The 23028-nt window shown below is 39.9% G+C and overlaps 1 protein-coding gene across 2 annotated transcripts in view; it reads left to right on the top strand.

Moving 5' to 3' along the window:
* The first annotated feature begins 3640 nt into the window (after window positions 1-3640).
* Window positions 3641-23028, top strand: part of FBXO25 (F-box protein 25) — a 30633-nt gene continuing 11245 nt past the window's right edge. Inside the window, exons 1-7 of one of the 2 annotated variants that reach the window (XM_064650424.1) lie at window positions 3641-3748; window positions 6540-6683; window positions 13909-14015; window positions 14475-14524; window positions 17509-17601; window positions 21614-21707; window positions 22376-22560. In XM_064650424.1, coding sequence (XP_064506494.1) covers window positions 6547-6683; window positions 13909-14015; window positions 14475-14524; window positions 17509-17601; window positions 21614-21707; window positions 22376-22560 — 666 coding nt within the window. In that variant the 5' untranslated portion in view covers window positions 3641-3748; window positions 6540-6546. The remainder of the gene's footprint in view (window positions 3749-6539; window positions 6684-13908; window positions 14016-14474; window positions 14525-17508; window positions 17602-21613; window positions 21708-22375; window positions 22561-23028) is intronic. The other variant, XM_064650423.1, reaches the window with a different exon arrangement.

Here is a 23028-nt window from a genome sequence, read left to right as displayed (position 1 = left end):
GAACAACATGTTTTCTTTTGTACATTTTTAACAAATACATCTTTGAATACTTAACAAATACTTGGAATGAATAAAAATATTTTAAAATAAATTTCACAGTCATAGATGAATTTTTTATAGGTCAGAGCTTGGACTATCAAGATAGCAACTATACATGGGAAATATCTCTAAATTTGCTCATTTGAAAATTTATCATATTTTGTTAAAAAAAAGGCAGACGGACAGGCATGATAAACATCAAATAGAAAAATGACTTCATAAACATTAAATAGAAAAACTATTTTGGTTATGAAGTACAGAGATATAAAATTAGGCTTGCAAGAGAGGATGGCTCAGTACTAACTATGGGCAACAACCACTTTACATCCGCTTGTTGAATATCACAAGATTTTTAGACATTTGGAATGAAACCTCATATACACTAAATCTTATAATAAGTGGGTCTGTACTAAAAAAAAAAAAAAAAAATTTAAAAAATCACATTCTCCCTGCTCCCTTTATTGTATAATTAATATAAATATGCTGAAGCCAGCAGGTGAAATATTGTAATAGCTAGGCATGAGTAGCAGTGAATATGCAGGAAAGAGTTGTCACAGAAAATCCAATTACTTACATACCTTAGCTATTAATAATTTTATTAAATTTGAAGCACAAGTCGAAAAGTGTGACTGCCCAAGCTGGGAAGGCACACTCATCCTTGTCCTTCTAGAACCTATATCAGAAAAAAAGAAAAAAGCTACAGGAAATACATTACTTTCTCTGTGTCCTCCTTCCCTATTGTATCCTTCCTAAAGTGTGATGTATTCACCCAGGTAATGTTCCCTAGATCGGCTTCATACCAGCAGGTATGACCAGCAGGTGGAGGGAGGTGATTCTGCCTCTCAACTCCTCTCTCATGAGACCCCACCTGGAGAGCTGCATCCAGCTCTGGGGACCCCCAGAATAAGGACATGCAACAAGTCCAGAGAAGGGCCACAAAGATGCTCTGAGGGCTGGAGCACCTCTCCCAAGAAGACAGGCTGAGAGAATTGGTGTTGTTCAGCCAGGAGGAGGCTTCAGGGAGACTTTCTACACCTATCAATACTTGAAGGGGGCTTACAAGAAAACCAGAGAGGGGCTTTTTACTAGGGCATGTAGTGATAGGACAAGGGGGAATGGTCTTGAACTGAAGAAGGGTAAGTTTAGCATACATATTAGGAAGAAATTCTTCCCTGTGAGGGTGGTGAGACACTGGAACAGGCTGCCAGAGAAGCTGTGGATCCCCCATCCCTGGAGGTGTTCAAGGCCAGGCTGGATGGAGGTTTGAGCAACTTGGTCTACTGGAAGGTGTCCCTGCCCATGGCAGGGGGGGTTGGAACTAGATGACCTTCAAAGATCCTTTTCAACCCAAACCATTCTATGATAATTAAGGAAGTGTGGTGGGTTGACCTTGGCTGGCTGCCATGTGTTCACCCTGCTGCTCTCTCACTCTTCCCCTTCAGCAGGATGGTGGGAAAAAAAAAGACAAAAAAGTTCATGGGTCCAGAAACGGACAGAGAGATTTTTCACCAATTACCATCACAGGTAAAGCAGACTTTACTCAGGGAAAATTATTTTAATTTATTGTGAATTAAAAGTAGGGTATTTTTAAAATAGGAGAGAGAGAAACTAAAATAAAACAAAAACTACCTTTTCCTAAATCCCCTTTTCTTCACAAACTCAACTCCGCTCTTTGTTCTTGACTTTTCTTCCACCCCCTGCCCTGCACAAGTGTCACAGGGAGATGGGGAACAGGGGTTGGGGTCAGTTCGTAACAGTCTACGCCACTCCTTCCTTCTCGTGCTATTCCCCTGCTCCAGCATGGAGTCCCTGTCATAGGACAGAGTCCTCCGCAAACTGCTCCAATGCAAGTCCTTCTCAAAAGGCTGCACTTTTTCAAGAAGCAATCCCCTGGTTACTGTCTCTCAAGGTTTTAGTGCTGCTTAGTCCTCAGATAAACACAAGAGAACTGCATAACTTTTTCTGAACTGTATCACTTTTGGATTAGATGCCTCACTCATGATGTTTTTCTACTCAAATCCTACCTGCCCTAAAGGATCAACCTCACCAGAGCTATGACGTCACATTATGTCCACACATGACAGGATACCTCAAAGGCAGAGAGAAAGTATAGAAAGAACCTAGAGACAAAAAGATTTTTGCCACATTATGAAGTAATTTTGTAGATTTCCATGCCAAAGAGTAAAAAAGACCCTTTCATGGGCTGGAAAATGAGCTTTACAAGTTCCTGATAGTGTGATAGAACTATTAATATCGACTTATATCCTTTTCCAATGTGAGGCTGTGGCCTATAGCCTTTTGCTATGCAAAGGCAGCACCTTTGTCTTAGATGTCAGGACAACGGGGTCTTGAAAAAGATTATGGTACTGTATTTTTTTCTCTCTTCATTACAAGAAAGGAATCCAATTTGTAAAACAGTAGTTTAATTATTAAGTGACATACTGATAGCACAATGAATCTCAGGCAAAAAATAAGTACTCATGTAATTTTTTCAAGACTAAAGACTGAAAAGAAGCCCTTCCAATGCGAGCCTTCACCTAATTCTGTGCTCTTACAGAGCTGAAATTATTTTATAAGACCAAAACCTCCAGTTTCTTATGGCTAAGACTGGCAAAAGGATTAGGGAATGCTTTCTGAAGGGGACAAGTTTCAGTAATTGCAGTATCCTCAATACCAAGCATTCAGATAATTGAAAGTCTACAGCATATGTTCTACAGCATAAAATTTAAGACTGATTACCATGCTTGAAATCACAATTTTAATTTTCTTTTTAGCTCCTTGACCTTCTATTTTTTAATCTTCTCTACATTCATAGGAGGGGAAACGACTGATTTTAAGTGAAATCTGAAATGTTTATACAATCACATATTAATGACTTAAAAGTTTAAACAAGGCACTCAATGAGTTTGGTTTTCCGGGCACACCAGCACACCCAGGGCACAGAGGGACAGACCTGCAGATCACCCGGGGTACATGGGGCACACCAGAGCACACTGGGACACACTGGTCACACCGGGAGGGGGTCTCACTGGGAGGGTCACACTGGGTCATACTGGTGGGGTCACATGGAGGAACCACATGAAGGGGGTCACACCAAGGCACGCTGGTCACAGCAAGGGGTGGTACAGCGGGGAGGGGTCACACCAGGCATACCGGAGGGTCACACTGGAGAGATCACGCCAGAGGTGGAGTCGCACTGGAGCACATCGCGTCACCTCGGGTGGTCACACTGTAGGCAGTGGGAGGGGGTGTCACACCAGGCACACCGGTCAGCCGGGGGGGGTCTCGCCGGTGTGGGATCATACCGGGGGGGGGGGAGGGGGGAATCACACTAGTGGGGGAAAGGGTCAAACTGGTTACACCGAGGGGTCACACTGGGGTGACGTCACACACTCGGGGTCACCCAGGGGGGAGTCACCCGAGGCACGCCCCGCCCCGCGCGCGCCACGCGACCCGCCCCCGCCGACCAAAACATTGGCACGTGCGGCCGCGCCCGCCGGTCACGTGACGCTCTGGGCCAGCGGTGGGCGGGGCCAGAGCTGCCCCGCTCGGCCAATGGCGGCCCGTGCTGCCGGGTAGCAACAGGCGCGCCAGGAGGGGACCAATCAGCGCTGCGTGGGCGGGCCCGGCGCGGCCCATGGTACTTCCGGAAACAGCGCCGGGCCCGGTCCGAGCGCCGGGCGGGGGAGAGGCGCTGCTGGGAGGGGAGGTGAGTGAGGGGATCCCGGCCGGGAATGGTGCTCGGCTCTGTGTGTGAGCCCCGCCGGCACGGGGCTTTGAGGCTGAGCGTGGACAGTCGTGGCTTGGGGGGTTGGGGACTCGCTCTTAGGGGCATGTGGAGCTGAAGGAGTTTGGGACTAGCTGTTGGAGTCAGGATGAGCTGATGGGCCTGGGGCAAGGGGCAGGACCGAAGGGTGTGGAGTCTGCCTGGAGGAGTGAGGTGTTGGGATCTCAGTAGGGTGCATGAGGATCGGAGCCAGCGTGGCTTTGCTAAGGGCAAATCCTGCCTGACAAATTTGGTGGCCTTCTACGGTGGGGTTACAGTGTTGGTGGATGAGGGAAGAGCAACTGATGTCATCTAACTGAACTTGTGAAAAGCATTTGATGCTGTCCCACACAACTTCCTTGTCTCTAAGCTGGAGAGATATGGATTTGATGAATGAATCACTCAGTGGGTAAGGAATTGACTGGATATTTGCACTCAAAGAGTTGAGGTCATGAGCGATGTTCCTCAGGGTTGATATTGGGACTGTTTAGCACCCTTGTCAGGGACATGAAGAATGGGATTGAGTGATGAAGAATGGGATTGAGTGCACACTCAGCAAGTTTGTGGATGACAAGCTGTGTGGTGCAGCTGACATGCTGAAAGGAAGGGATGTGACCCAGAGAGACCTTGACAGAACAGAGGTGGGCCCGTGTGAATGTCATGAAGTTCAACAAGGCCAAGTGCAAGGTCCTGCAGCTGGGTGGGGCAGTCCCAAGCACAAATACAGGCTGGGTGGATTGAGAACAGCCCTGAGAATGACTCAGGGGTGTTGGTTGACAAGAAGCTCAACGAGCCAGCAAAGTACACTTGCAGCTCAGAAAGCCAATGTGTTCTGGGCTGCATCAAAAGAAGTGTGGCCAGTGGGTCAGGGGAGGCGATTCTCCCCCTGTACTCCACTCTCCTGATACCCCACCTGCAGTGTCGTATCCAGCTCTGGGACCCACAGCATAAGAAGAATGTCAGTCTGTTAGAGGAAGTCCAGAGGAGGGCCATGAAGATGCTCAGAGCACTGGAGCACCTCTGCTATGAACGCAGGCTGAGAGGTGGCATTGTTCATCCAGGAGAAGAGAAGGCTCTGGGGAGACCTTTAGGGCAGGCTTCCAGCAGTTGAGGGGGGGCTACAAGAAAGCTGGAGAGGCACTTTTGAATGGCATCAAACTGAAAGAGGGTACGTTTAGATTGGGTTTTAGTAAGAAATTCTTTACTGTGACAGTGAAGAGGCACTAAGCACAGGTTGCCCAGAGGAGTAGTGGGTATCCCATCCCTGTCAGTGTTCAAGCCCAAGCTGGATGAGGCTTTGAGCAACATGGTCTAGCCCAGGTATCTATACCCATGGCAGGGGGGTTGTAACTAGGTGATCTTTAAGGTTGTTTCCAACCCAAACCATTCTGTGATCAGTCAATGTGAGGGGAGTTGAAAACAACTTGGAAAAAAAGTGTATTATGTTCATATTACTCCTAGGAAGCAATACAAGGATTGGAAAAGCAGATAGGCATGAACAGAGTTTGTGGTAACTGGGGGAAAGGATGTGGTAAATTTTGGAGAAGGTTCTTGTTAGATGCAGAGGAAGGCAGAGTTATGAGTAGGAAGGGGACTTTAGTCAATGCTGAGGCCTAGACAATGCACTTTGTTTTGTGTAGTGAACAGATTTTTAATTAAAGAAAAACTCAGCTGGCTCACTCAATTTGTATTTCTTCTGGCTTTTTATGTGCCTGTGCCTTCTCCTGTTGTAACTAATATATTGGGCAGATGCTGGTCAAGAGTGCAAATGGGTAAATAAATTAAAAGTGATGCTTGACTGATGTGGCCTAATATTTTTTCAATTTGGAAAAGTATTAGAAAATGCATACTGGTTAGGACCAAAGCTGTTCGTATTATATATTAACATTGTTTCAAATATGATAATGTTACCTTTCCTCTGTAGCCTGCATGTGAAATCCCTTGTTAAACTAAGGAGCAACATGTTTGTGTGACTAATGGGAAGAAGATGGCAAAAGCTGGCAAGGTCATACTCTTCAAAGTATAGAAAACTGCTTTGTTCACATTCTTAATGTGTCAGAAGTGAATCTCACTTTTGAAAAAACGTAGCAGAACACTGTTTGAATGACATACCTTGCATCTGTTTGTAGAGATTTTTGGGAGACATGTCACAATGGACTTTATGTTGCAGTCTTCTTTTGTGCTGGTATCTGGTCAATAGCCTGGTGTGGGAGGTGGCCTTCAACAACAAGTGAAAAAATGTTTGGGAAAATGAAAATTCCCTTACTGAAACATCACTACACAGTGTAGCACAAACTCAGTATATATAAGCCTTAGAAAAAATAAAAGGATCAACATTGAATTTGTGGGCTCTCAATCTCTTTAACAACCATTTATTAGTCATGTATAAAAATCAGTAATCTGTTTGATCATGGCAGAGCAGATTACACAGGATACAAGTTTGCTTCTTTTGGAATAATTTTTTTCCTGGACTACCATTCTTTTCCTGTTCTCTAAAGAACTAGGTAGGAAACCTACCTTGATCTAATAAATGCTTAAAGACAAGAAGAATGACGTTAGAGAATAAAAAATATACTTAAACCACTGAATCTGTTTCTTTAAAGGATACTCTACAGAGAACTTTCATCAAGGTATATTTTTTTTAAGGTTAAACAGAAAACTGAAATAATGGCAAGAAGTTTTGCAACTTTTATTAATAAATAATACACAAGGAGTCTCTTCTTGCTGCTTATAGAGAAACCATGCCATTTTTGGGCCAAGACTGGAGATCCCCTGGATGGAGATGGGTTAAAACAGAAGATGGATGGAAACGATGTGAGCCCTTTACTCCTGCACTTGAGGATGGGAATAATCAGCTGAATGATATCAGCCACACTGTGTAAGTTAAAAAAAGAAGTCATTCTGTGTGAGTTAATGGCAGGTGGGAAGGCAACTGTTTGTGGTAGCTGATATCGTCTGTATACAAATGCATCCATGTATTTTGTTTAGTTAGGCAGACAGGAGACCCTTATGGATATTGTCTGCCTTTTGTCGTTGCTTCCTGAGTTGCTTATTGTAGGCAGCCAGATCCCTTCTTACGTTCTATGTCTTTAAAAATAACGAAATAAAAAATATGTAAAAAAACCCCAAAGCAAACCAACCAACCAACCAACCAATCAAAAAACCACCCCAAAACAACAACAACAAAAAAAAAACGAAAAACAAATGAGAAAAACAAACCAGAAAAACAACAAACCAAAAAACCCCACCACAACAACAACAAAATCCCAACAAAAAAACCCAAACCAAAACAAAAAAAGAAAAAAGCCTGTCTAGTACTATTTGAAGGTAAAAGTAATACATATAAATTACAAGTGCAACAGGCATATTGAACTGTTACCAGGAAGTGAATGAAGACTTTCTGGTGAGTAGGCGTTGGATTAGTTCTGTTTATAGCAGTAATATAAGACCTTTACTCCAAATATACAATCAGTAGTAGGTTAATGCTCATTCTCTTTTATACAATATATGACTGTATGTGCTCCTGTAAAATGGGTGAGAAAGAGATTAGATAAATAAAATAATACTTGTGGCAAATGCCCACAGACTGGTGTGATACAAATAGCTTTGTCAAAACAAATTTCTACTCGGTTTCTCCACAAAGAAGTAATTCTGAGGGATAGCATTCTTGGTCAAAAATTCCATCATAATGTGCTCATAGTCCAATAAATGATATGATAACTCATCTGATTTAGAGGGAATTTACTGACAAGCTGGGGCTTGCTGTGGTCATACACCTGTGTTTTCTATTTGTGAAATAATCCTCAAGGGAGTTATTAAGCTGTGAAGAATTATTATTAAGCTTGTCTCGACCTATTGTTTTCTTCATGCCCTTTTTCCCTTTGTGCTCATCTGTCACCGATCATATTCGGGCTTCTTTTTTCACACAGTCTGGCCATTGTGGATACCAAACACTGGAAGAATGTTCAGTAAGCCTCCAACATAAAAGTTTCCTTAAATACCTTTGAAAAAAAATCTTTTCTTTCCTCTTTCATACCTTTAATAATATATTTGGCAAATTAGAGGAAATCTAATTTATTTTTGAAGCTATTTACACAGTTGCTAAATAATTACATCTTGTGTGTTGCTTTAATTAATATTGCTTGACAAGTATGAAATAAATTATCATTGTCTTTGTGAATACCATTAAGACTTCTGCTCTTCTGCTTGTAATTGTATGTCTATATTTATATATCTTTTCTCCAGAGAGCAAGGTGAGGTATTTTTATTACTTCTTTGAGCAAAAATACTGGATTTTTAAAGTTCAGGACTAAAATAAATACTTCAGTTTGAAGGGACTGGCCATGAAATGCACTAAGGATGCAAATATTTTCCATGCAATCTGCAGTGTCTCATGATTTGGGTTTCTTAGTCTAGCTTGCCATTTTGTCAGAATCTCAGACTTAGGGGCCAGCTTAGTCTGCAGCAGGCATCCTCATCTGCAATGGTTCTTCATCTTCATTTTAAACATCTCCTACTTAGCAAAGCCAAACTTTGCAGCTTTAATTTTTTTTTTTAATTCTACTTCTGTCTATTCAGTTAAAACGCATGTTGTCCAAATTTAGACTAAGGAATTCAAGTTGATACTTCTTGGCATAGTAACACTGCTTTGGAATAATTTCACTACACCTTGAACTTTGAATCTGACTGCAGCTTGAACTGTTTGTCTGTGAGTTAACTTCTGCTGCTAAGCAGCAATTAATGTCTATTTGCACAACTTTATAGAACAATTTAGGGTGTAAATGACCTCTGGGCACCATCTGGTCCAAACACATATCCAAAGCAAGGTCAACCTTTGCCCAGTTCAGCTTTGCCCAGTTCACAGCTTTGTATATTTCCAAGAATGGAAATTCTTCTCTGGGCTCCTGTTTTAAGTTCTGTTACTCTCAAAGTTATTTTTTTGTTTGCTGTTGTCCTGTCCCAAGTTGTGTCATCCCTTCTTGCCCCCCCCTCAGTCTAGTAAGAATTTCTTATCACAGATTGTGTCCCTTACCACTTGACTTAGCACTGCCCACTTCCCCATACCTTACAGTCCAGCTCTATCTTATTTATACCCTCATATTAGAAGTTGACAGCAATCAGATTTCCCTCCACCACCAGCTCTTAACACTGAACAAGGTCAGTTCTCTTACCCTCAGGCATCATGTGCTCCAGTACCTTGGTAACTCCCCACTGGACTTATTCCAGTATGACAATGTTTTTATTGTATTGGGGAGCCCCAAACTAGACAGTACTCCAGATGCAGTTTCTCATGCCAAATAAAGAGGGATGATTACTTCTTCCAGTCTGCAGGATACACTTTCGTTAACTCAAACCAGGGTGCAGTTGGCCTAATACAACACAAGGGCACACTGCTGACCTGTTTTCAGCTACTTATCCACAAGACTTCTGGCTCCTTTCCTGCAAAACTGCTTCCTATCCAGTCTGTACCCAGCATATACCCAGGCTTGGAGTTCTCCTATGGCATGTGCAGGCCTTCATATTGTGGTACACAGTGTAAAATATTTTGGCAAATAGCTTGTCATGTTATTTGGTGCAGACGCTTATTTCAGAATTTGCCATGCATGGTCAAGCTGTAACTGGCTTTGAGTCTCTTGTAAAGCACTTAGTGTGTCTCTGTATGTAATTGTGTGACTTGAGGGCCATGTGAAAAGAAGCAAGGGGATAAGGAAGAACAGCTGGAGCTCAGATAGCCCTGTCGTGTGTTCCATCATTTAAGTGTCATACCCAAAAGGTTATTTAAATACTGATATGAAATTATTTTTTTTGAAAAAGCTGAAGTTCTTACATGCTTTATCTAAAATATTATAGTTCTAATAACAGCAGATACTTTGCTTTTAGAAGCTTTAGAATATTTTTTTTTGAAGTGCATCATCAAGACAAGAAAGTAAGAATAGCTGTAAATTGGCAGTATTATGTATGTATTTAAATCCTTCCAGGTGCATGCAGATGTCACGTGCAGTATTATATAAAAACATTTCATTAAGGCTTCTGTTACACCATATGGCACGTGCAGCTTTTGATTTGGTTTATTGTATCTTAGCTTGGTGTTTGAAGGGGGCAGGGGTTGCTTTTGTGATGGTAGAGCAGCTTTATTACTCGCCAAGCAGCTCTGCAGGTTTCTGGAAGGAATGGACGCTCGTAGTCACTGGGGAACTGCCTCTGTTTCTGTCCCATTCTTCTAATGTCTGTGGGACTCTTGCTTTCATTCCTTGCTTTCAGACTTAAGGTTTGTCAAGAAGAGTGGTGGTGTTTACAGATAAGTAGGGAAAGACTCTCCACATGAAATGGGACAGAACATGAGGAAATAAACCATCATATCAGGAGATCCTCAGAAGGAACAGTCCAATTTGTCTTTTCTCTAAAAAGACGTGAAGAATTCCAGGAACATCACAGGCAAATTTAAATGTTAGACAAAGGTGTTTGAAATATCCTCTTCATCTTTACAATTCCTTCCGGAGAGGTCCCAGCTGATTGGAAGCTGGTGAATGTTGTCCCGATTTTCAAGAAGGGCAAGAAGGAGGACTCTAGAAACTACAGGCCTGTCAGTCTCACTTCAGTGCCTGGTAAAGTTGTGGAGAAGATTATTTTGAGAGAGACTAAAAAACACCTGAAAGATAATGCAGTCACTGGTCACAGCCAGCAAGGCTTCATGAGAGGAAAGTCCTGCTTATCAAACCTGATTTCCTTATATGACAAGGTAACCCACCTAGCTGATCAGGGGAAGTTGATGTCATCTTTTTGGATTTCAGTAAAGCTTTGGATACTGTCTCTCACAGGATCCTTCTGAACAAAATGTCCAGCACAGAGCTGGATAAACACATCATGTGGTGGGTGAGCAATTGGCTCATGGGTCGAGCACAGAAGGCTATAGTGAATGGGGGAACATCAGACTGGTGACCTGTCACTAGTGGAGTTTTGTGGGGCTCCATCTTGGGCCCTGTGCTCTTCAACATTGTCATAAATTACTTGGACACGGGACTGGAAGGGATACTAAGCAAGTTTGCAGATGACACAAAACTAGGAGGAGCTGTTGACTCCCTTGAAGGCAGGGAGGCCCTACAGAGAGACCTTGACAAATTAGAGGACTGGACAATCACCAACCACATGAAATTCAATAAGAAGTGCAGGAGTCTGCACCTGGGATGGGGCAACCCTGGATGTTCATACAGACTGGGGAATGAGATGCTGTGAAGCAGTGCCACGGAAAGGGACCTGGGGGTCCTGGTTGATGACAAGTTGAATATGGGTCAGCAGTGCCCTGGCAGCCAGGAGGGACAACCGTGTCCTGGGAGGCATCAGGCAAAGCATCACCAGCCCGTCGAGGGAGGGGATTGTCCTGCTCTGCTCTGCACTGGTGTGGCCTCACCTTGAATATTCTGTGCAGGTTTGGGCACTGCAATATAAGAAAGATATCAAGCTACTGGAGAGTGTCCAAAGGAGGGCAATGAAGATGGTGAAGGGCCTTGAGGGGAAGCTGTATGAGGAGCAGCTGAGATTGCTTGGTCTGTTCAGCCTGGAGAGGAGGAGACTGAGGGGAGACATCATTGCAGCTACAATTTTTTTGTGAGAGGAAGAGGAGGGGCAGGCACTGATCTCTTCTCTGTGGTGACTGGTGACAGGACCAGAGGGAATGGCCTGAAGTTCTGTCAGGGGAGGTTTAGGTTGGATATTAGATAAAGGTTCTTCACCCAGAGGATGCTTGGGCACTGGAACAGGCTCCCCAGAGAAGTGGTTACAGCACCAAGCCTGACAGAGGTCAAGAAACGTTTGGACAATCCTCTCAGGCACATGGTGTGACTCCTGGGGTTGTCCTGTGCAGGGCTAAGGGTTGGACTCGATGATCCTTGTGGTCCCTTCCAACTCAGTGTATTTTATGATTCTGTGATTTATTAACTGTACTTAATCTACCTTGCTTGTTTATCTGATGCTTGAGGAATTCTCTGTTGTTGAAAGGCAGGAGTGGGCTTTAAATCACTTCAGGTATGTTACTGGTCTAAATTGCTTTCTAGGCATGCTTCCTCTCCAGGAACAAAAGAAGGAATCTCTACAGTTTAACTATCCTCTTCAAGGTAGGCCTTCAGGAATGCAGCCTCCCATACTCTCCTTATTGCTTTCCCTGGGTCAATGGGAATGAGTGAGTTTCTGTGCTGCCTGGATTATATTGCAGAGTATCAGGACATATCTCTCTAGTCTTCGGTCTGTTGTTAGGATGATAAAGCTCTGGGAGTACTGGCCTCTATTTCTGATTCTGCAGCAACTCTTCAGATTCTGCAATAACCTCTCCCATGACATGGCGATGCAGCCAGTATGTTGAAACATAATTAAATTAATTTTTAGTGATTTTAAAAAGAGATTTCCTTTATGAAAGCTTTGGAAGAAACCCCCAAACCTGATGGATTGGAGTGCTACGTAATCAAATAACTTGGTGTTGATGTTGTGCTTTTGTCAGTTGCTTTACTTTTGCCTGTTGGTGATTTCTTCTCTCTGAACTCTTGCTGTTTGACCAGAGGTGATATTTGGCACTGTTGCATAGAATATTGAAGGTGTTGAGTCTTTATCCTCTGCTTTAAAAATATTAAGGCATGAACTAAGGTCCTGACCTTGGATTGAGCAGTGTCTGAATGCAGTGATATGTTAGGTTTAAATCCCAGAAGAGAAAAGCTAAGATGAAACTAACTTTTTGATTTCTGAGTCTTCTCAACTTGTGTATCTTTAAGCTGAACTAGCATTTACTGATAGGAGCAATCAAAAATCCAGAGCTTTTTTACAGTGTTGTTTAGTTATCCTCCCTAACAGATGGTTCAGGCCTGAAAATTTTAACTGTATAAGCTAGTAGCAATAAACTAAAATAATTTAATTTTTGCCACTTAATGGCCAAATAGAGGTTATTTTTTAATAAACTGATGTCATTCATTTTATGGTGTTCAGTTTTTTTAATTTGGAGTTCAAACTGACGTTGATAAATAGCTTCATCTGGCAAACTGAGATTAAAAATAGTAACAAATGTGAGGGGTTTTGTATTCAACTTTGTTGTCAAAGAACAGTAATGGGGAAATAAAATAGTCTTACAGTTAAACTTCACTACCACATATCCTTCATTATTCTGGTTATCTGGGCAAGACCATAGCCTTCATATGAAATATCTTCCTTCTCAGTGCTAGAAAAATGAACACCCATTCTTATCTGTGTTGCTGGTCCTTACAGATATCTGCAAAAATGGAAAGAAAATTTTATGAAACTGTGTAGACTCCCTGTAGCATGGGCAGTTTTTAAATGTATGTAAATTTTAGAAAGGTTACTTTATCAAAAAAACCTATTTTAATAGTTTATTGTCCGTATATTTTTTTTATGTATATTCACATTGTCTGTGCACTATATACATAATTATTTGGTATAGTCCTCAGTGTTGGGTTACATAGTTATCTGTCAGAAGTGACATAGATATAATTGAGTCTCTCTGGCAGAGACAGACCACTTGGTTCTTGATGCTGTACAAATCATGTACAGCATGACACCTATACCATGACACCTATATTATGTACAGTGTTGTGGTTCAAGCATTTGTTAAAAGAAAGACTTTCTTTCCCTCAAAAGTGACAGCAGTAAGAGATGTCTTTCTTTGCTGGCTTTCTGCCTGTGCAAGGGTGTGAAACAATTCTGCACTGACTTTTATACCTGTGTGCAGTTTTTCAAGGTTCGGTCCATTTCAAATAATGAGCTTTGTACACCAGAGCTTTGGAGAGCTTTGCAGTTGTCCAGCTGGTACTGACTTCTCAGTAGTCCTTCCTAAATGTCAGTAATGACTTAGAAGATACCTTTAGGTATCCTAAAGATACTGTTGTGTACTTAATCACTTTGACACAAAATTCAACTGCACTGGGAAGAAAAGAATACGACAGCTTCTCTCAAGACACACATTGCTATAGACAATCAGGTAGAGGGTCTTAATTAAGAATATGGTGGGTTTTTTTCAGCTGGTAGACTTTAATGCAGAAAATTGTAAGCTGTATTCATCTTAAATATTTAATCACTGCTGTTCTAATTAGATTTTTTTATTTCAGCATCATAACTGGGGATGATGAGAAAGAAGTATACAGTACTGAAGACTGTGAGTTTGCAGCCAAGAAAAGGAAAAAAGATCATTTTAGGAATAACACGGATTCACAATGTACGCCTGAGTTTTCTCATTTATTTTAGGAGACTCATGTAGCTTCAGAAAAATGTTGCTATAGTTGTTCATTTATATTCACCCATAGAATAGCCTTCCAAATTATGTTTACTTCTGTATTGGTAACAAATTCTCATGTCAAAAGTGATATGTCTCAATTGAAGCTGTGGTATTGATCACTTCTTGGGTTTTTTTTCAAAGATCCAAAGGTAATTCACTCCTGTGTTTTTTGTGGTTTTTTTTTTTTAATTATATAACTCTTCCATTATTTTCTTGAAGTACAAATTTGTAAAAAATTGTAGTCATCCTTTTTAGCCTTTATAAACTTTCTTCATTAAAACTGTTCTGCCATCTCTCCTATCTTATGAAGCATTTTATTGTCTGTTTGGTTCAATTTCTTTCTAGAAGGCATTAACTAATGTGGAAGCCTAAAATCCTTGTATTTTGATTTTATTTTAGGTTTTTATCGTGAAAAGTGGATTTATGTTCATAAAGAAAGCACCAAGGAAGTAAGTCTGCATGCTCTGGGTCAATTCCTGCGATATTTGTGCATCTTAATTGACAGACTGTATATTCAAAAACAGCGTTTGTGCTGTGTGTCTTAGGGGTTGTATTTAACTCTTCACTGGCAACATAGCACACCTGTACATGGTGAGGCAAAGGCAGCTGGCAAAGTGGGAACTTGCAAGGATGGACATACAGTTCACTACTTATCCAAGCCCATCTCTCTTTGTACTGTCTGTCTTTGAACTAAAATCGAAAGTGCAAAACCAGATAATTGTCTCCAAAGAAGGTGCTTGCAGGCAGCTACCTGATATTTTGGAATTTTGGTGTACATTTGAATGTAAGTAAGTAAAATTTCAGTTTCAAACTTTACAAAGAGGACCTTTATATTCAGTGCTTTCCATTTGGGATATAAACTGTATCATGCAACTGTAAAAGGAACATGAAAGATCTTGGAATGAACCCTTGGAAAGCCATCCATTTTATGTAGAGATAAACTGTCTTGAAGTTTGAGATTCATTCCTATGTTGATTCCTATGGTTATCTGGGATGGGGGGAACTTGAACACCAGTAAGTTTGTTTTGCATCCACACAGTAATGCCACGGAGAGAAGGAAGCAGGTGAGTGTAATGACTGCAGTCATGCAGGCAAAATTTGGCTTTGCATTTATGAGCTAAGAGAGACCATACAGAACTTTGTACTCAGGAAGAGCGTGGTGTTGTGGAGAGAGCTTAGGTAGAGGACACACCGAAAGACTTCACCTTGTAGATCAGTGACCCAGAGACTGCCCTTCTACATGTGAAGGTAATTGTAAAGCCTTTCACCAGATTCAAAGCCCTCTTTCTGCTCTGTCTTCTAGATAAGGTTACTTACACTGGTCTACAAAAGTCTCAAGCATGCTCTTTCCCTTTGTGCCATGTCAAATTTAGGGTAAGAAGGAAGGGGAGATGACAGATTGTCACCAGTCATTATGGTGTTTTGAATGATAAGGTTGTTAGGCTGAGTTTTCACACTACATTCAGGCCAAACCACAAATTTCCTAAAATCTCTCACTGCTGTCCTTCATAACCTATATGTTGGGATTACTTTTTCTGCTACTCCTGTAGAAGTTGGTGTACTAGTGATGTGTGGTATTTGCTTGGATTTCTTGTCCATTCAGAGAGGGAAAAAAATATTTTGGTTGTCTTCTAATATTTGACCATTGACTTTCCTAGGGTTTTGGGGGGGTTATAAAAAACTAACCAGAGATTGTTAGAATTAATCACTAATCTTTTCAAGAAATTCTTCATGTAAATTCAAAAGCTTAGACTAAAAAGTTAAAAAAAGTAGCAGAATCAAAAAGTAGCAATAGCAAGGAATAAGCACAGCTGAACAAAAGAATTCAGAACAACAATTTAAGCTAATCTAAAACATAATTTACAGAAGCTCTAGTTTTTCTTACAAGTTGTAATCTTACTTGATTTTGAAATTGCTGTCTCACAACCAGGAAACATTTTTTTCTAAACTGGATACAGCTTGTTAGGGCAAAATGACAAGAGTAGGAAGGTATTGATAAGAAACCTATGAAACAAACATGCCATGGGAGAGCACTGAAAATAAAGAAAGCCAAAACAAGTGCAGGTGTGTAGCTGAAATGAAGTAGGGGATGCTTTTTGAGTAATTTTGTCATGATGGTGCATTGGGAAAGGCAGAGCTTTCATAGAAATCCATTTCCAGCTGTTCAAGGAAATGGGTCTCTCATGTTAATGTATTTAAGCTGACCTTTTGATAACTCTTTAGCCAGAGAATTATGTCTATCTCGTGTTGGCCTCATAAGCCACCAGCGTGCCTGTAATAAATGTGGATAGAGCCGTCCTTAATCTTCATTCGCGAAGCCCAGCCATGATGATGATGAGGCAGAGCATAGACACAAATACTTAAATTTCAACAAAAGTTTTGTTGTCTGTAAGTGTTAATTTACTGCAATTAGCCAACAAAGGTGTGCACGTTGGGAAGTGTGCAGCACACTTGGATCTGAGATGTATGAACCGGATTAGCAAGCAGTACAATCCCAAATTTGGTCACTAACCAATAGGCAATAATTACCACCACTCTGCAGCAAGTAGATAACTGTCCCCTGTCCCACTGGGATGCACCCAGGGTAAGCTTTGTTTGGGTCACAAAAAGGAATGTTAATTTGTACTGCCATCTTGTCACCATCACATAATTCACCAAGAAGTCTGTCTAGGAATGAATTTCAAATAATTATTTATCCTTCTCCTTCCTGGACTAATAAACCATACTACCACACTGCTCTGCAAAACTCTCTTTTCAGTTAGGGGGTTGGTTTTTTTTCTAGTATCATTATATTTTGTTCTAGGCTCCCATGTGGCTTTGTGGTTCTAAATGTGCTCAGTTTATGTGATCACACGTCATTTTGGGCTGCTACTGACACCTTAAGTAGTTCACAACACCCTCTGAAACTTCCATATTTACCTTAAGATACCTATGGAGAAATACCAAAAGAAAATGCAAGCTCATGCTCTTGGAACATAAAAAAAAAGGTACCTAAGCTTCTAGCACCTGGAAAATAAATTTTAGATGTTGACACCATTTGTTCTTCCAATCCTAGGAGCAACTACCTGTGCTCTTACCCTCAGATGTGAATCAGATAATTCTGGTTGTAGGCTCAGACTGCTGTGCAACTTGTGCTGAGGCAAATGGGGAGTGTGATATCCATGAGAGGGTGCCAACATCATGGCAGTGCAAGAGTGGAGTAGATTCCCAGGGCACTCAAATACCAGTGATTCCAGACTGCATGATTAGTATGAATTGAAAGGCCTTGGTTATGTACCTGTTAGTTCCAAACAGCGTTATCTGTTTTCATTTGTTCTACAAGAAAGTAAATAACTCTTCAGTCCAGATACATTGTATTTTCAGGGAGCATGGCATCCATGCTCAATTTTGTCTGTTTGTTTCTTTCCACTTAAAGTGTGTTTTTTCTTCTCAGAGACATGGCTATTGCACCTTGGGAGAAGCTTTTAACCGCTTAGATTTTTCAAGTGCAATTCAGGACATCAGAAGGTTCAATTACGTGGTCAAAGTAAGCTCTTTATTTTATGTTCATATTATAAAAATGCGTTTGCTGGTGTGCCTGTGTGTACAAAAGAAATATTTTTGCACTGAACAGATGATTTGTAACTGTATAAATATCGTGTTCCTATGTTATTTATACTGCATGAAGCAACCTTAAACTGCATAATCTTTATTTGGTGAAAACTCATTATATTGCTGTATGAAAGCTTCTAGTTTGAGGAGGATGGTGATGGCCACTGTGTGCTGTGTATTTAGAGGGAAACACTGATGGTAGTTTCAACTGCCGTTCATCAGTCTGGTTAGTGAACTTTCTTTAAAGGCAAAATAATTTCTATACAACCAAAACCAGCAAAGTGTAATTCATCACAAATATACTTTGCTATATCTTAAATATGCTTAAAATAGCGATTTCCAGAAGAATATTTGATGTGTAAATATTTTGCGGTTTCTGTTTCTTCTGCAACTTCTTAACAGTCCTGTGATTCATTGCACACTTTTTTTTTTTAATCTTGGACAAGATATCTATGCAATTATCTTTGTTAACAACCCTTAAAACTTGAGACTCCAGCCTTAATTTCCTTAATGACTAACCAGCTGCCCACTTGGAAATGCCTGTTCTGGGCGATACTGATCTTCTTTTAGCCTCAGGGGTTTTTTTTCATCTAACTTGAGATAGTAAAGTTCTTGTCCCCACTCCTAGGGAAGCTCAAAATGAGTCATATCAGGACTAGAGTTCAGCTCAGCGGTGAGGCTGTTCACAAATAATGTAGTGGTTGGAATGCACCCAGAACTTTAAAAGACACGAATCAAAATTAAATAAACATACCGGGAGAACACCCTTACCAGTAGGCTATGGAGTATTTGGAGAGAAAACATGTTCTATCCATCCTTGTGAAGCTGAGGCAATGTATTATACTCCCAGAAAAACAAGAGATGTGGAAACAAAGCAGAAAGGATTTGTTTCCAGGCTAGTGGTTAGGGTAGTTGCCTGGTTTATTCCCCTTGCAGCTTTGGGGTTTTTTTGTATGTGTGTGTTGTGGTTTAGAGCATTACTTTTTAGTGCTGCTTTGGGAGCAGAATCAGGAATCCTACCCAAGACTTTTCAGCCTTGAACAGTAGGAAGAAAAAAAAGCATCTAAAAAAGGTGATTTGTGTTATAAATGGTGTCAACCTCGAGTGCCTTACTTGAGTGGAAAACAGGTAGAATGAATGCAAATCTAGAATTCTACGCGTTTTTTAAATGCTGCAGTGCCTAAGATGGATTGCTTAAAACAGTTGATTGGAACAAAGTGCAAAGTATAACATAAGCACGTTGACCAGTTTTTCTTCTGTTCACCAAAGAATATAAAATGCTGGTGTAGTCATCCAGGCTTAAGATCATTGAGAAAGCACTACTTTAAAATTCAGAAATTTGGCTTTGCAATCCAAACCATTCCTCTAGTAATGGTAGATCCTAAACAATCAGGGTGAAATTAAAATAGTGGGCATTTTAACATTTTAGAATTTATTTGAAATTTTTAACATTTAGAATTGTTTTACAGATGCAAAGGTACAATTAAATTTTCGTATCAGTTCCTCTGAGGTGGTAGAGGCAAACTGACTTAATTATTAACAGGTACATAAGACCTCAAAAGTTACCAAGACACTAATAAGCATGATTGATATGAGTGACAGCTGCTGCTCATTCTTTAACCATAGAACTTGTGGACTTGAGAAACATATGTGGTGTTCTGTCTAACAAATGAAAACATCTGAGCAGCTCTCAGTAATATGTCAAGTTGCCACAGACTTTTAAGAACAATGTTTAATCTACTCTCTCAGATTTTAAACCAGCCTGCAACTCAGACCTAATAAAAGAAGCAGTTCATTCCGTGCCTATCTGCTTTACATGAGTTCTCATTTACTTTCCTGAAATTTCTAATGGTGGCAATACTTTGTGTAGAGCTCATTTAATGCAGTGTAGCCGTTCCTATTTCTTCTTCTCTAAGGATTATTTCTAGTTATGCATGAACACACTTATGATTACTTTTATGTGTGCTGTTCTGCCTCTTCCATTTAAAGATAGCAAAGTATAAATCAGGAATACTTTTTCTAAAGCCCTACTAGGTAGCTCTTCTTTGATCCCAGACCACCAGAATGATCCATTTTGATTCTCCAACTAACTAAAAATCTGCCAATCATTATTTAAAGTTAATATAGATGTCTGTCCAGGATCCTTTTGGTGTGGGCAGTGAGAAGGAGAAGATAGGATAAGCTGTTCTTCTATACCTGTTTGTGCTGTAGTAGATCGATAATTTTGTAGCTGTTAAGTCCTGATACATTGAGTTTGATATGGGTTTTTTCCACATATTTTCATTTGAGTAAACAGATGATCCATTCAAAGTTATAATCTCTAGTAGACAACATAAGCCATGGCTTTACACACATCCATAAGACTGAACTTGTGTGTCAGATCCTTGTACTCATGCTACCTTACTTCTGCTAAAATTGCCTTAGTCCTTGCATATTAATTTTAACTGAAATTGGAAACTTCCTTAAAATAAGTTAGGTGGAATCTGTTTCTTTGATTTGATCTCCAAACTGAGTAACGTAACTGAATTTTTTTAAATAAATCAAGAGAAATATACATACTTGCTTGAACTGGCAAACTACCAGAGACCTCTAGGTGTGTTCTAAATTATTAATCAAACTAAAAGGCTTTGAAAACGCCAAGAAAGGGATCCTTTTTGTACCGTTTTTGAGACTAGATTGCTTGTATTTAAGTACATCAAGAAAATTGTTTCCTCTTTTCATAGCACATAGTGTCTTGTCAGGGATCGAGAAGACAGAAGGAACATTATTAAATCAGGGAGAGAACAGGTGTAGTCCCTCTTTCCAAAAGAAAATTAATGTTGAGCAAAGTGCCAATTTGATGTTTTAGAAATGAAGATACAATATAATTTTTGGCAGGCTTAGTCTTTATTCTCCTTCTGTGCCAACACTTGATGCTATCCTATACCAGCAGGGCTCTGCAGGTTAGTCTTGAGAGTGCTCTGCAGGGAATGCTGGCTTCTGCTCCCTGCTTTCGCTTTCCAATGTGTTGAGAACACTTGTTCTGAACTAGTCATTATAAAGTGCAATTGAAAAGCTCAGGGCCACACTTCTAAACATTGTAATACTGTCACAACATTAAAGTCATATTTCATACTGAGACCATTTTTTGTCGAAAAGGCAATGGTTCTTACCAGCTACAAAACTGAATCTAAAGTGTAAAAGCAAAGGTGCCATAATGGAGCAAGGGCTACCCCTAGTAGCTGTAGCTTGGCATTTACATGCACGAAGAATTTAAGCTGTTCTGATTACTTTGCCCTAAACCATTCCCACTGGCCTTGCCACTCTTCTGCTCACAGGGTTTTCAGTTAAGGGAAAGTTACTAATATGTTTTGTGCACTGCTCATTATTAGATCACTGTTGTTTATTCTACCAGGGACCTCAATGTAGGAGTAATGTAGAAATTTTTTTCCCCTAGTTTAGGTAAAATATGGTATTTCTTCTCCATGAGTAGAAAGTATTGCACTAAATCCACCACAGTTCAGTTTGACTTTCACTCAGAAATTGGAACTCTGGTAAGCAGGTATCAGTTCAGAGTGATGTTCCTGGCCACCAAATCTCTCAGGAGTTTCAGGACCCAGCCACACTGAAGTTCATGTTTGTATTTGTGAGCCTCCAAAATAGACTCTCTTCATTGTTTCACTACAGCTCCTAAAGTCCATATGTCATGTGCTCTGTCAGAGATAAACACTACTATCCATATAGTATTTTGAAAATGTACATCCTTCAGGAGTTGTTCATGGTATGCTAGTGGGGATGCCTAAAATTTTCCATGTTTGTCTTACTTTTTCTGAACTCTATACTTATATTTTCACAAAATGCTGTTGTGTGATCTAGGGTGTTGTAGGTGAGTGTATGCACTGAAAGTGTGTATTTAAAACCATCCTTTACTTCTGTCATTCTTCTGAATTTTAATTTTTTTGTCCTAGCTTTTGCAGCTAATTGCAAAATCCCAGTTAACTTCACTGAGTGGTGCAGCACAGAAGAACTACTTTAACATTTTGGATAAAATTGTGCGGAAGGGTAAGACCTAAGGTTTTGTGATCTGCTTCATCAGATTTAGTTGCTGTGACTAAGATATCAGTTGATTTATTGCAAGGTTTCATACCTCCCATCCCACAGTTGCAATAAGTTGTTTTCTCTTGGTCATTGAATAATGTCTATTGAAGCGGGTTGGTGGAATTTAGACAATTAGATTCTATTCAGAAACTGTTGGTTACTACTAAATTATACTCTTCATGAAATGTGAATGCTTTTAGATTAATAAAGTGTTTGGTTTTAAGTTTGTGTGATGTACTGAAACTTGAAATACATATCTGTTCTGTTTATTTTGTTTAAAAGCTATTACATAATACAGATTTATTTTTCCTTCTGGTAATCCCACTAAATGGAGCTGTAATACTATCCACCTTGAAGAGAAGAAATTGGATTTATAACTTGTTGTTTAGCATTAGGTTTATTAAATGTGTAGCATTAAATGTTGCATCAAATTTGCCTGTGGAATTGTTAATTATTGATCTTGCATGTATGGAACAACATTAGTGAATGTCATAGTGGGAATTAGGGCAGCTATTTGTACACAAACAGTTGAGTTTTAATTAGTTCATCTAAAAAAAGTGTTGATTACTTTGAGCTAACTGTTAGCTTGGTTAACTCAGCCAAAATTGTATTTGGTTTGTTGTGTTTTCCAGTCATGGAAGACCAATATAATCCACGATTAATCAAAGATCTTCTACAGGATCTGAGTTCTACTCTCTGTATACTGATTAGGGGAGTAGGAAAATCTGTGTTGGTAGGGAACATCAATATTTGGATTTGCCGATTAGAAACTATCCTTCTGTGGCAGCAACAATTAAAAAACCTTCAGATGAACAAGGTATGTTATTAAATCATGTTAAATAAAATTTGGGGGAGGGGATTCCAAATACATTTTAAACAGTTTTACTTATTTTCTTTGTTTTTAAAGAAGTAGTATGAAACTAATGAAATGGAATCAACTTACTTTTCTAATTTTTAATAGCTCTGTACTGCTGGTTTGTGGTAGAGATGTATAGATATAATGTTTTTTCTCACTTAAATGAATTTCAAAATGTTTGTCTCTAGATTGTCAGATGGAAATGGAAAAAATACCAATTTTTAATTCCAAAGTAAATTTTCTACAACTGAAGAAATAAAAATCTAAAAGGCATTTTAGAGGTGTATCAAGTAAGAAAATATTCAAGTAGCAATTTTGCAGAAGCACAGTTGCTTTTTGTAAAAAAAAAAAAAAAGGAAAGGGAAAAAAAAGGAAGTATAATGACTTCAGCATCTGGATTCTCATCATGTTCAAAGCATGTGGTATGCA

Source organism: Pseudopipra pipra, chromosome 3, assembly GCF_036250125.1.
Source record: "Pseudopipra pipra isolate bDixPip1 chromosome 3, bDixPip1.hap1, whole genome shotgun sequence".
Lineage (NCBI taxonomy): Eukaryota > Metazoa > Chordata > Aves > Passeriformes > Pipridae > Pseudopipra > Pseudopipra pipra.
The sequence above is the reverse complement of the archived record's forward strand: the minus strand, read 5'-3'. Positions and strand labels throughout refer to the sequence as shown.